This window comes from Lepidochelys kempii, chromosome 1 (assembly GCF_965140285.1).
Source record: "Lepidochelys kempii isolate rLepKem1 chromosome 1, rLepKem1.hap1, whole genome shotgun sequence".
Taxonomy (NCBI): Eukaryota; Metazoa; Chordata; order Testudines; family Cheloniidae; genus Lepidochelys; species Lepidochelys kempii.
In genome coordinates, this window is record NC_136380.1 from 180,137,268 (window position 1) to 180,148,591 (window position 11,324).

General features: G+C 43.9%; 1 protein-coding gene across 1 annotated transcript in view; it reads right to left on the reverse strand.

Annotated features, from left to right (window-relative positions):
- ROBO1 (roundabout guidance receptor 1) overlaps positions 1 to 9,056 on the reverse strand; it is a 440,486-nt gene extending 431,430 nt beyond the window's left edge. Inside the window, exon 1 of the mRNA XM_078847927.1 lies at positions 8,280 to 9,056. Within this exon, the coding sequence (XP_078704053.1) occupies positions 8,280 to 8,334 (55 nt within the window). The 5' untranslated portion in view covers positions 8,335 to 9,056. The remainder of the gene's footprint in view (positions 1 to 8,279) is intronic.
- Between the last annotated feature and the right edge of the window lie 2,268 nt (positions 9,057 to 11,324).

Sequence of the window (11,324 nt, forward strand, 5' to 3'; positions counted from 1 at the left end):
GGAGATAGTGTTGGCAGCAAAAGCTGGGGGAAGGTCTGGAAGCCCTTGACCAAACCTTCAACTCTGCTGTTTAGAGGTTGATTGTAAGTTGTGGTGGGTTGGGAGGATCATGGTCTGCGTCTGGGTGATCTCGGTCTACACCTCTGGTTGGTCACTGTCTATGCCTCTGGTTATCATATTGTCTCGGTTGCTGTGTATACGGGGCATAATAGTCTCATTTGGTGAGAATGAAGTGTAGGTGGCAGGAGCCGCCTTCTGAGCTAAAACTTCTTTCACCTCCTCAATGTTGTGTTTGGGAGGGGCAGTTGGTGGCACTGTGGATCATGGTGAAGAGCATCTATGTACCTCCGTGGTGCCACTTAGGAGTCTGGGGTAAAACTGCCTGTAAGCTGCCAGTGGTCCCAGAATGCCCACTGAGGTGGGAAGGACGGGGGGCGGGGGCAAGATGACCATACCAACCTTGAAATTCAGACCCTGGCAGAGGCTTAGGGCGCTCATGATGTGCGGACTGAACACTGCCTTGCACAGGTGAAGAGTGTTGGGAGGAGAAAGCGTCCCCTTCCTCATCTTCATCCTTCTCACTAGAGAAAGAAGGAGCAGCTGTCGTTGATGGAGTGAGCGGTAGTAAAGGTAGCGAAGCAGTATCGATACAGAGGAGAGGCGATTCTGGTAGTGGGTTAATTTTCAGGTCCTTTGGAGCAAGAAACTGTTGAGGCTAAGGTAGTGATGGAATTCCCTGTGTGAAAGGCAGAATGGAGAATTGTGGCAGTCCCAGAGAACCTTGCAGTGCCAGTGGGAAAGGAGCCAACAAAGAGCATGCCAAGGACAGTGTGGCAATCCACAGTGCAGCGTCTGTGCTATTCAACATATGACCAGCAGGTGACACTGTTGCCTTTTGTACTGCAGAGTCGCTCAGTACACAGTGCTTTGTCTGTGCTGCGGAGGAGGATGAGGCAGTATTCTGCCTGTCCTCTTTCTTAGAGCCTGCCTAGTTAGGGTCTGCAGCTGCGACGGTACCACTGGTACCGTAGGTCCCTGCCAACTCAAAGGTACTAAGCCATAGTGTGGTCACTACCGATGCGGTGGATGGAGTCAGGGAACGTTTCCTCTTTGACGTGGTCTAGGCAAAGGGAGTGCTAGCTCTCCTCTTTCCACATCCTTTGGAGACAGGTCCCTTCCTTTCAGGATGGCGGGGTGGGGTGTCTTTCAGAAGCCACCTGCGGTAATGGGGTTTATAAACATCTACAGCATTAGCTGCTCATTCACTCACTGCTCCATTTCCCCCACAAAACTAAAATAAGGAAAGTTTGAATAAGAAATGGAAGGAGAGGAAAGACAGTCACACACCTGCCTCTCCCTCAAGCCACATGGTTGCTTTGGTCAAAGGGTGCACGAAGAAATGGGTGGAAGGAAGGATCTCTTAGGTTATTTGCTAGATTAGGCCTCTGCTCAACACACTTTTCCATAGCAACAGAAGCCACTTTTGAGGCTCATCTTTTCACTAGTAAAGTTAATAAAGGAAGTGAGATACTTAATTTGTGTTTGACATTTCTCATTTTATGTGATACCTACCTATTCAGGAGCTGAACAAGAAACACTTAGATTCTAAAGCCATAGTTCTGCTTTTTACTCTTAAGGGGAAGCACACATTTGTAACAATAGACTTGCCTCTCATTCAAGCTTAAGATCCACAAAGGAACTCAATCATTGCAATGCTGAGCATCACAGCACGTACCTTTTAGGCACTTAAAAAACATAGGAACAACACTGTATTTCCAGAACCAAGTTAGACACCTATGCTCCCTTTACAATGAATGGCGAGAGATAGATACCTTAGAATACAGTCCACAACAGCCAACACAGTAGGTGGGGAGCCACCTAAGCTAGCCAATGGGAGATGCCAATAAGACTGGTATGTGCCAAGACCAGCCCCTTTGTCAGAGACAGCTGCCTAAATCTAGGCTCCAGGAAAGCATCAGTGACTGGGCAAGGCTATATAGCAGATCACAGAAAATTTTTCACATCCTTAAGTATAGGAAGTTTTATAAATGTCCTTTTTCTTGCTTATAAAGAGCCAGGTTTCTACCCATTCCTTGATTATGAAAAACGAGAAATATTAACAGTTCAGGCAGCAAAACAATTTTATAGCCATTCCATAAATAATGGCAAATTCCTAAATCAGTAATGATTTACATGAATAATGACAGCTCTGTGATGAGCATGAAATATTTTGAAAATTACCCCAAAGTAACTTCTGAAATGGCAAATCAGGCAGCCATTTTTAGATTCACGTTGGTTAAAAAAAAAAAAAAAAAAAAAAAAGAAGAAAGTTTGACAACACAACACAAAACTAACAAACTGCATGAGCTCAACAAGTGACTGGATGCGTGCAAGCTCCAGCATTACGTACAAACTAATTTGGCAAAGCAATCATCCCCTAATAGGGCCAACTGCTACACCACGTTTAGGGTTGTGAAATAAAAGCCATTTCAGTTACTTGAGCAAATTAAGTATCAAAATACTGTTTGTTATACTTTCTACATTCTTATATACTGAGAAGTAAGAGAATCAGGTTTCATCAGATTTGGCCAAGAAGGTTCTTTTTCAAACAGATACTGAGTCTGAAAAACTTCAGCTTCAAAGGATTAGAACAGTTGAAAATAGGATGTAGTCTAGAAACCTCTTCTCAATTTTAACACCATTAAACTAACAAAATAAGATAGCCAAAGAAATCCATTATGCGCTCAAAAACAAGCATCCCTTAAATGGTTAATCCTAACAATCATTTGGCATGGATGCAGCACATTTACAAGAGACACTGAACCTGGCTGCTACTTAGTTGTCATTAGTTTCTGTTTTTTTTGCTATTGTTTGCTCCCTTTGAAGTGTCATATTAAACCATAATAATTAGACTATTTGGCAGTAGCTTCAGGAGGACAGTACCCGTTCTGTACCTGGATTTTGTAGCTTTTAGTCAAAGCGCATGGAAATATTTACTTCCTACTGGCCCTGAGCTGGAAAGAGTTCTGCACACTACCAAAGTGTTCTTTGGTTAAAGCATGTTAGTTGCATGGTTTTCCTGATCAACATATTAGCCAACAGGGGAACAACAGTGGCATTTGAGCACTGATAGAGAGAGAAATCACTGTCCTTGTGGACAAAAGTAAGAATCTATACAATAGCTAGCAGTAACTGAGATGAAGCAAAAGTCTGTGTGCAGCAGTAAGGAATGCAGCCAAGCTTCCGATGTTTGAAATACTCCTCTCTGTTAAAAGGTATCTTGAAAGTCACGCTGACCCTAAAATCCATCTTTGAAGCCACATCAAAAAACTTGTCTCTCCCTTGATAACAGAACCATAACAAAAACCACACTAATCCAAACTGGAAAAGAAAAGAGGGCTCTTTTGTTACATTTTTTTTAAATCTCCACAGGTAGCAGAGTTATTGGCTATGAATAAGTGGTTTCCAACCAGATGGTCAACTGGGTATTTAAAGCTGTGTTGTGTTATGAAGAAGGAATTTAGTAACATGTGACTGGTCTCCTCATACTTAGGCTGGAGTCATTGCATCTTCAACCATAATGCTAGTGCAGACAACTTCGACTGCACTAAAGCTAGCTCTACCCTCTCAGGTCCTCCTCTGAAAGAATTACTGTAATTCTATTTACTAAAATAGATAAGCTTTTACTATCATTCAGGTATTAAAGAGATGCAATAGTTTTAAAATTGACAAATTCTCTTACATTTTTTTCTAAAGTACTCAAGTCATTAGACAATCTACATTTAAAATCTAGTTATCCTCGGAGATACAGCTTATTTTTTTTTAAAAATTACTTCTTCCTATGATATTGATAGAGAACTGTGAGCTTCAAGGTGAGAAAATCATTTGTCAGAAGCATTTTGGGAAGTTTGTCAGCGTCTTCTTTATTGAAGTAGCAGAAAAAATCTAAACTGTTGGTTTACTTCATCCAGTGGGTAGACCACCAACTGGCACAGACTTTTTAGGTTCTTAGATTTCTTCCACCTGTTCTATCAATCCTCAAACAAAACTTTCCTATAATGGAATACAGGAACCAGTTTTGCCCTCTACTAGTTAGAACTATCAATGAAAACCACGCCTGCACAGGAAACTCTTAACCACATAAAGCTGTTTCAAAAGGCAAAAAAAATCCCTGTTCATCAAATTTACCAACCCTAATTGAAGAGTACTAACTTGTATATCCTACAATGACCAGGTAATGAGAGGGAAAGCATACTGAGCAAATTGGGATGCACTGGAAAGCTAGGCAATAGAGCATGCTGTAGGAATGCAAGGATTTTCATTGTAGACTCATGAATCCAGCCAGTTACAAATTCTCTCTCTGCCCAGGAGATGATTAAAGGCTTGAGCAAGAATTTAAAAACAGAACTGTGTGAATTGATTCCTGGCAAGAGAGTGTATGGTGAGTCAGTCAATCAGTCTCCACAACTGAAAGCTTTAATTTTTAGTCATATCAGTTTGATGTTCCTACTCCTGGTGGGGAAAGATATGAAAATTCTATGAGCTATTAGGAGCGATCACCCAAAAATAAGGGTGGGGTGGGGTGTGCAAAGTTTAGGGAATGGGATTACTCAAAACAATGGCCATATCTCTTAAACCCATCCTTTTATCTAGAGACTAAAACACAGAGATGGAGGTGTGAGGGACAAGAGCTCCTCCATTCCAGCACTCAGACTAATTCAAATTTCAAGTGTAGCCAATATCTACTAGCCCCAGGCTGATATGCAAGGAGGAGCTACAGAGAAGATTACATGGCCATTAAAATCCCAGGACCATTCCCAACACCTGTGCTTCTTTCCAATAAACTGCACCTTGATCTTTCTAGTGGGAATCTCTCCCCTCACCCTATGTCCCCCCAGTTTTATATTGGCCATTGGCTAGTAGATTCCACCACACACCATCCTTCTGGTTAAAAAGAGTTTGACAAGTTTTTCAGTCCCTAGCCTTCGAGAGCTCCACATAGGCATTCCTTTTTCTATTGAAGGCAATAGGATTTAGTCCATTAACTTCAGTGGGAGCAAGAGCAGATTTAGAAGGGGGAAAAAACAAAACAAAAAAAACAGTTTCCTGTAATGACAGAGAGGAGGAACAAACAAGCAAAAAATCCCACTACTTCTGAACCTTTTCTGGATTCCATTGAGAGAGAGAGAGAAGGAGGTGGGGGCCTGAATGGAGGAGGGAAAAATCATAAGTGGAACCCACTGGTTATGTGAAAGTAGAACTTAGGGTGCCACATTTTCAAATTTGGCTTTAAATTTTCAGTTTTACAGCCACATTTTGATGTTCAAAAACCTGATCACAATCTGTTAGATGTCTAAGTGTCCTAAGTTTCAGGCACATTATACCTGCAACCACAAAGACGGGCCTTTTAAAAATCTTGCTCTTTGACTAACTGTATCTAAAAAACAAAGAGCTTAAAGAAAACATTATCTCCTGTTCACTAGTGACAAGTGAAAAAGTCTCCCTAAATATTGGAGTCCCCAAAGTAGAGATGGGATGCAGTTCTTCTAATTTTCACATTTCTCCAGCATGAAAAATCAAGAAAAAAAAATCTGCAACCAATCAAGTTAATTTCATTCTGCTGCTCCAGATGCAGGGAATTTTGTGTGGGAGAAAAAGAAGGGACAAAAACTAGACAGGAAAATCTGCTAGTTAACTTGGAATAAAGGACTCATCCAGGTACAGTCTCAGCTCACCAATTTATCCTTATGAATGTAAGTTGGCCTGGTATAGACAGCTGGCAGAGAAGTCCTATGCAGAACAAGTTATTAAGAATCAAACATTTTTCCTTCCAATTATCTCTTCCTTGAAGAAGCTAACATGGAATAAGGCATATAAATCCAAACTAGAGAGAGCAACAACATTTTTTTGCAAGCCAACAGCTGTGGGATACAGAGAGTCGCTCCCTTTCCGCATTAAAAAGAGTACAAGAAAATATAATACCTAGCAGCCAACCTGTAATAGTTCAATTAATTATATGATCTATAAACAAGCATTTTAGAAGATAACTTATTACATTCAGCGACATAATTAAGGTTTAATTCTTCAGGCACTGTATTTAATTTAAATCTTTCAAAAGTGTATTCATTCACTGACAGATCAGGTGCCTTGTATTACCATAACTTTACTCACTCATCGGGCTCTTCTTCAATTGCATAATTATCAGCTCCTACTTGGTCATGTTAGTATTCATCTAAACTAGAGGACAGGGTTTAGCTGAATTTGATACTTTGATATACGATGAAAGGAGCTGCAAGTTAAATGTGGTCTAAGCATTAGTTGGTAAAAACAATAGGTAAACTTATTGGAGAAGAAAAAAAATTGAAGTTATTTTTAAAACTACAAATCCAGGTGGGGTACAAACACTAATTATAGGTGAATATCATAGTAAAGTCCACAGTAATGATGATGAACAAAGGCTATATAATATATTATCCAGGACCGCTTCATGGGGTACTTAAAGATAGAGAATTTGAAAGTGAACAAAAATTGCTATCAACGATACCCTATTAGTATAATCCTATCTTTAATCTACAGGCATGATACAATACCTCAACACACATAAACCCAGCTCAAACAGTAACTAATGATCATTAATCCCCCTATCTCTTCAGTGATCTCTCCTTCCTCCATTTATCTAACTGACATTTCACCCTACACACGTGAATAAACTTTAACAGAGAAGGTGAATCAAAAATAATCTCAAAGCAATCTAAGACTATAAATTAAAGTTGAGAACGCGGGGGGGGGGCGGCAAGCGGGGCGATTTGTTCTCGGTGCCTTCAATTTGCATCCAGCTTGGTGGCAAAGAGCACTCAATCAAGTAGACATGCAAACTGTTAGGATGGCTACATTATCCAAGTGAGAGAGAGAGAGAAACAGAGCCATGGAATTTGAGGTTTAACCCATTCACCTGCTCAGCTCCCACAGAGCTGCCCCCAGCTGCCCTATTTTAAAGGAGCCACCCCCCGTGCAGGGTCCCAGAGCCCCGGCTCCAGCTTCGGCTCCAACCAGAATCTGAACGTCTACACCGCAGCGGGCTGCCGGAGATTTCGCTACAGCACATAGGAAATGGCTCATTTTCCTCTCCAGGGTGCTTCGTGTCACCTCTGATCGGGGGCTAGATTTCACGCAGTTGCAATTGTTTAAGAATTTCAGTAATTAGACGAAATGATTGTGACATGTATGCCACGATTCCAGCCACTCTCTCACAAAGCAAAGGGTACTGGATAGAAATACTGGCCATGCAACGTGAAGAGAGTTAACAACCACGCATTATTTACGGCTGTTATACATTGGGCCACTCGTGTAACTACAGATCCCACAGCCTTCGAGATACACGTTGTAGCTCGTCTAAAAGTTACCACACGAGAGCAGGATCTAACTTTTTGAAAGAAGCTGAGCACTGGGAGATAGCTAACACGAGGAATACTGTACACTGCTTTGGAAGCACAGTCATCAGCTTTGTTTGGCAAAATACTTGTATATTTCAGTAAAGGGTGGTCCGAAATTAGCTTCCTACAGAAATTCACGAGAGATAACAAATCTATTAACTGTTAATCGCCCTTTCAAAAGAGAGAACTTTGACCTAGCTCATTAATGATGCAAGAAAAAACGTGTCCTGTGTAAGCCCTCAACACACACTAATTTCCCCCTTTGTAATACCTATAATCTATATCTAAATCCAACCAAGTAGAACAAATAGTTCCTTCCTACAGTAGGATGTGAGCTATTTCCTGCCGTTTCTTCATAATCAGTTTTAATTACAACCCTAGGTTACATCAAACAACTAATAGCCCGTTGCTGCTGCCGAGAGTGGGTGAGGGGGAAGAAAAGTCCATGCTAAAAGATCCTGGGCGATCCAAGGCCATTTGTTCAGACACAAGCCCTCTCCTCCCCTCCCTCTTGTTCTCCGTCCCTAAGACTCCAGGTTCAATCACAGGCAGTCTACAAAGCAACCCATTTAGAAATATTTGAGACTAGAAAAAAAATTTAGGCTGTTCTCCCCCTCCCCCTTATAAAGAAAGCATTTTCTCACACATGATCTGGTCAAGAACAAACTTAATTTAAATCGGAAAGAGAGAGGCTGGAGCGCCAAAGTACAGACTGGAAAAAGCATCTTCAGTGAGTGAAACCAGCACAGCGCTGTGCAAAGAGAACCCAGAGAGAGAGAGCGCGTTCCTTACTAAACTTTGGCATTTAAAAGGTTTCCTTTCTTTTTTTTTTTTTTGGGTGGTTACCTGAAGAGAGACATATTAATCCAAAGAGGTAAAAGTGAGCAAACTCCGCGATCATTGTCCTCAGGTGGCGCCTGCAAATAGTCTCATGCCAAATGGGAGGGGGAAAGAATACAAACTAAAAGCCCCCTCCGACTGTAAATCCACAGAAGCTTAATATAAGCAAGGTTTCCTAATCCTCCAGGAGTTAACAGCGAGCAGAAGGTATTGTCAGCAGCGCCCCAAATCTTGTATCTTCTCTCCCTTGCTCCGGATTTTCCTAGGAGGAGCTCTGACACTTCCTGGGACCATCAACAGTGAAGGAGAAAACAAAAGATCCGCAATTTTCTGCAGCTTGGATTCTCTGTGCCCTGTTCGCAAGCTGCGTCTCCAGCCCGCGACTTCGCCTTCAGCACCCAGGCCACTTGCAAGTATCCCAACAGAGCACTGCCCCTCCGAGACCATAAACCGCTGCAGCACCCTGGCAGGCGGAGAGAGGGAAAAAAGTGCTTGCTACGACCTGAGCCACACAAAGTCACTGGGCATCCGAGGAAGGCGCAGGGGTGACGGCTGCTTTGGGTGAGGGCCCCGGCTCGGTGCCTTTGGGAGGCTGGAGGGAAGAGTGAGGTGGAGCAGCAGCAGCCCTCGCTCCCATCACTTGGGGCAAAGAGCCAGAAACGGAGGGAGCAACAGAGCCTTGCAGGAGTCACGCGCAGCAGCAGGGTCACCCCAGCAGCAACTCCTCGCCCTGCCCTGCATCTCCCCCCTCTGCCCTGCAAGCGGGCATGCAGACCTCTCCTTTCCCCGAGCCGGAGCCGGACACAAAACAGAGAGGAGAGCGCAAAACTTCCAAGGGCCACCGCCCCCAACCCACCCACCCACCCACCGACCGACCCGGCCCCCTAGTGCAGCCGCGAAAGGAGGAGGAGGAGCAGCAGCAGCAGCCGCTCCTTCGCCTCCCTCCCTGCTCGGGCAGCAGGAGCCGGCGGGGGCTGGGCACCGCGGTGTCTCTGCGGGGCTCTCAGCAGCGTCTGAAGTTTCTGGTGGCTCGGGCCCGCCGTGGGTCCCCCTGGCCCCTGCTTCAGCTGCGGGGCTGATGCCGCCCGGAGACACCTTAAAGGAGCCGCCCCCAGGCAAGCCCCGCACGCCCAAGGCGGAGAGGCGCGCGCCGCGTGGCACGGGACCGGGCCGCCCGGGGCTCCCCGCAGCTCCAGAGGTGAAGCCCCAGAGCGTAACGCTACCGAAAGGTAACCAGCGAGCGCCCGGGCTGGGTGTGCGCGGAGAATGGAACATGCCGCGTCTCACCCTCTATCTCTCCCCGCCCCCCCGCGCAAATGGAACTTCCCGGTCTAGGGCTTCAAAAATCCTCCCGGGTCCAGTCGCTTAACCCTTCGCTGCCAAAGGCACCGAGGCTGCAAAGCAAAGCGCCAGAGCTGGCTCCAGCCGTCTGGTGCATTATTGCTCAGGAGGGGAGCAGGAAAGGTTTTGCGTGGGCTGCCTTCCAAGGAAGCCGCATTGTCTGGGACACGCAGGAGCCGAATACCCCGGCCCTGAGTAATGCCTGGGTGGGCTTTGAGCCAAGTTTCACTCTATTTCTGGGGAACGTGCAGCTACCCACGCAGCAAGCAAGGAACCCACAGTCAAAGGAACACGCTACGGGAAAGACAGTTATTATTGGCCTCGCAACCCTGCAGCAAGCAGCTGGCTACTTAAAAACAAAAAAAGTTAGAGGAAATAATGTAAAGGTTTATACACGTGATGTGAAGTATTTCCTGAGGACTACTCAAGTGTAGTAGCCTGGGGCCGTGCAAAACTAAGTTTGTAGTACAATGTTTTAAAAACAAACACTGGTTTTGCTGTTTGCTGTTCCGTCTCCAAAACACCAAGGACGCTGTTGCCACTATACCAATTAATAATAAATACACAGAAAGTGATAATTATACATCATGCATACACAAAGAACTTCCTTGTGAAGTAGTTGGGGTTGCTATACGCACAACATGGCCGGCGAACACCCACTAAAGCATGGGAATGAAAAGGTAAGCCAATTGTTGCCAGCTCTCCTGATTTTAACATAAGGCTGACAAATATTTGATGATTTTCTTAATGCACTGGCTCCCTGAGTCATGTGAATAAATGGAAACTGATTCTCACTTAAAAAAAAGTCAACAGTTTCTGACCCTCAGAGCTGCAGAGAAAAGCTTGACAACATGACCCAAGTGCACCCCAAAGGTTAAAAAAACACATGGAACATAAAATCTTTGCGGGAGGGGGCTAGCTCATGATTTTTGAACACCTGTGATTGGTAGTACTGTAACACTACCTAGCCTTTCTTCCACATATAGGCACACATCTTTTGTACACACCAAACCATGCATGGTAATCTCACGTCTGTCCCTCTGTCACCATTTTGCACATCCCCCTTTACTAGATTATTTCCCCTCTCCCCGCTAGCTGCTGTGGAAGTTTGGAATAGTAATTGGGAGAGAGGGTAGTTTGGTAAAGGGTAGTGTACAGAAGGGTAATTAAAGGGAACCGTGACAGGATGGCATCCCCAGAGGGCAAAGTTAAGGATGTGGTGCATGGTATGACAGTTATAGTAATGATGTGTGTTTGTGGGTGAGTGAGAAGAATATCTACTATTAAATGGCTTAACGTCTCAAGTCCTTGCTTTTGTCAGGTAAGTTGTGTGTGTAGTGTTCCTGACTGCTTCACTTCAAAGCTTTGTGTGTATTCAGTTTCTAAGTTTTTAATGCTAAATTAAAGTGTGGGGGTTGGATGAGGTGTGGATAGAAGTTTAGCTGAAAATGAGAACATTTTATGAGACCGCAATTGCAAATGAGACCTTCTCTGTTGCTGTATAAAATTTGAGGAAAAAAGTATAGTTCTTGACCAAGAATTTGTGTCCCTGCCCCATCAACCAATCAGGTTTGCGTACTCCCAGGAAAAACAGAAAACAAACAAACAAACAAATAAAAACTACATAGAAAATTCAAAGGTTATAAAAATTAATCGTGTGTTAAATTTCATACCAATAGTCTGCCTACTCTAAGAAGAAAACAGCAATCT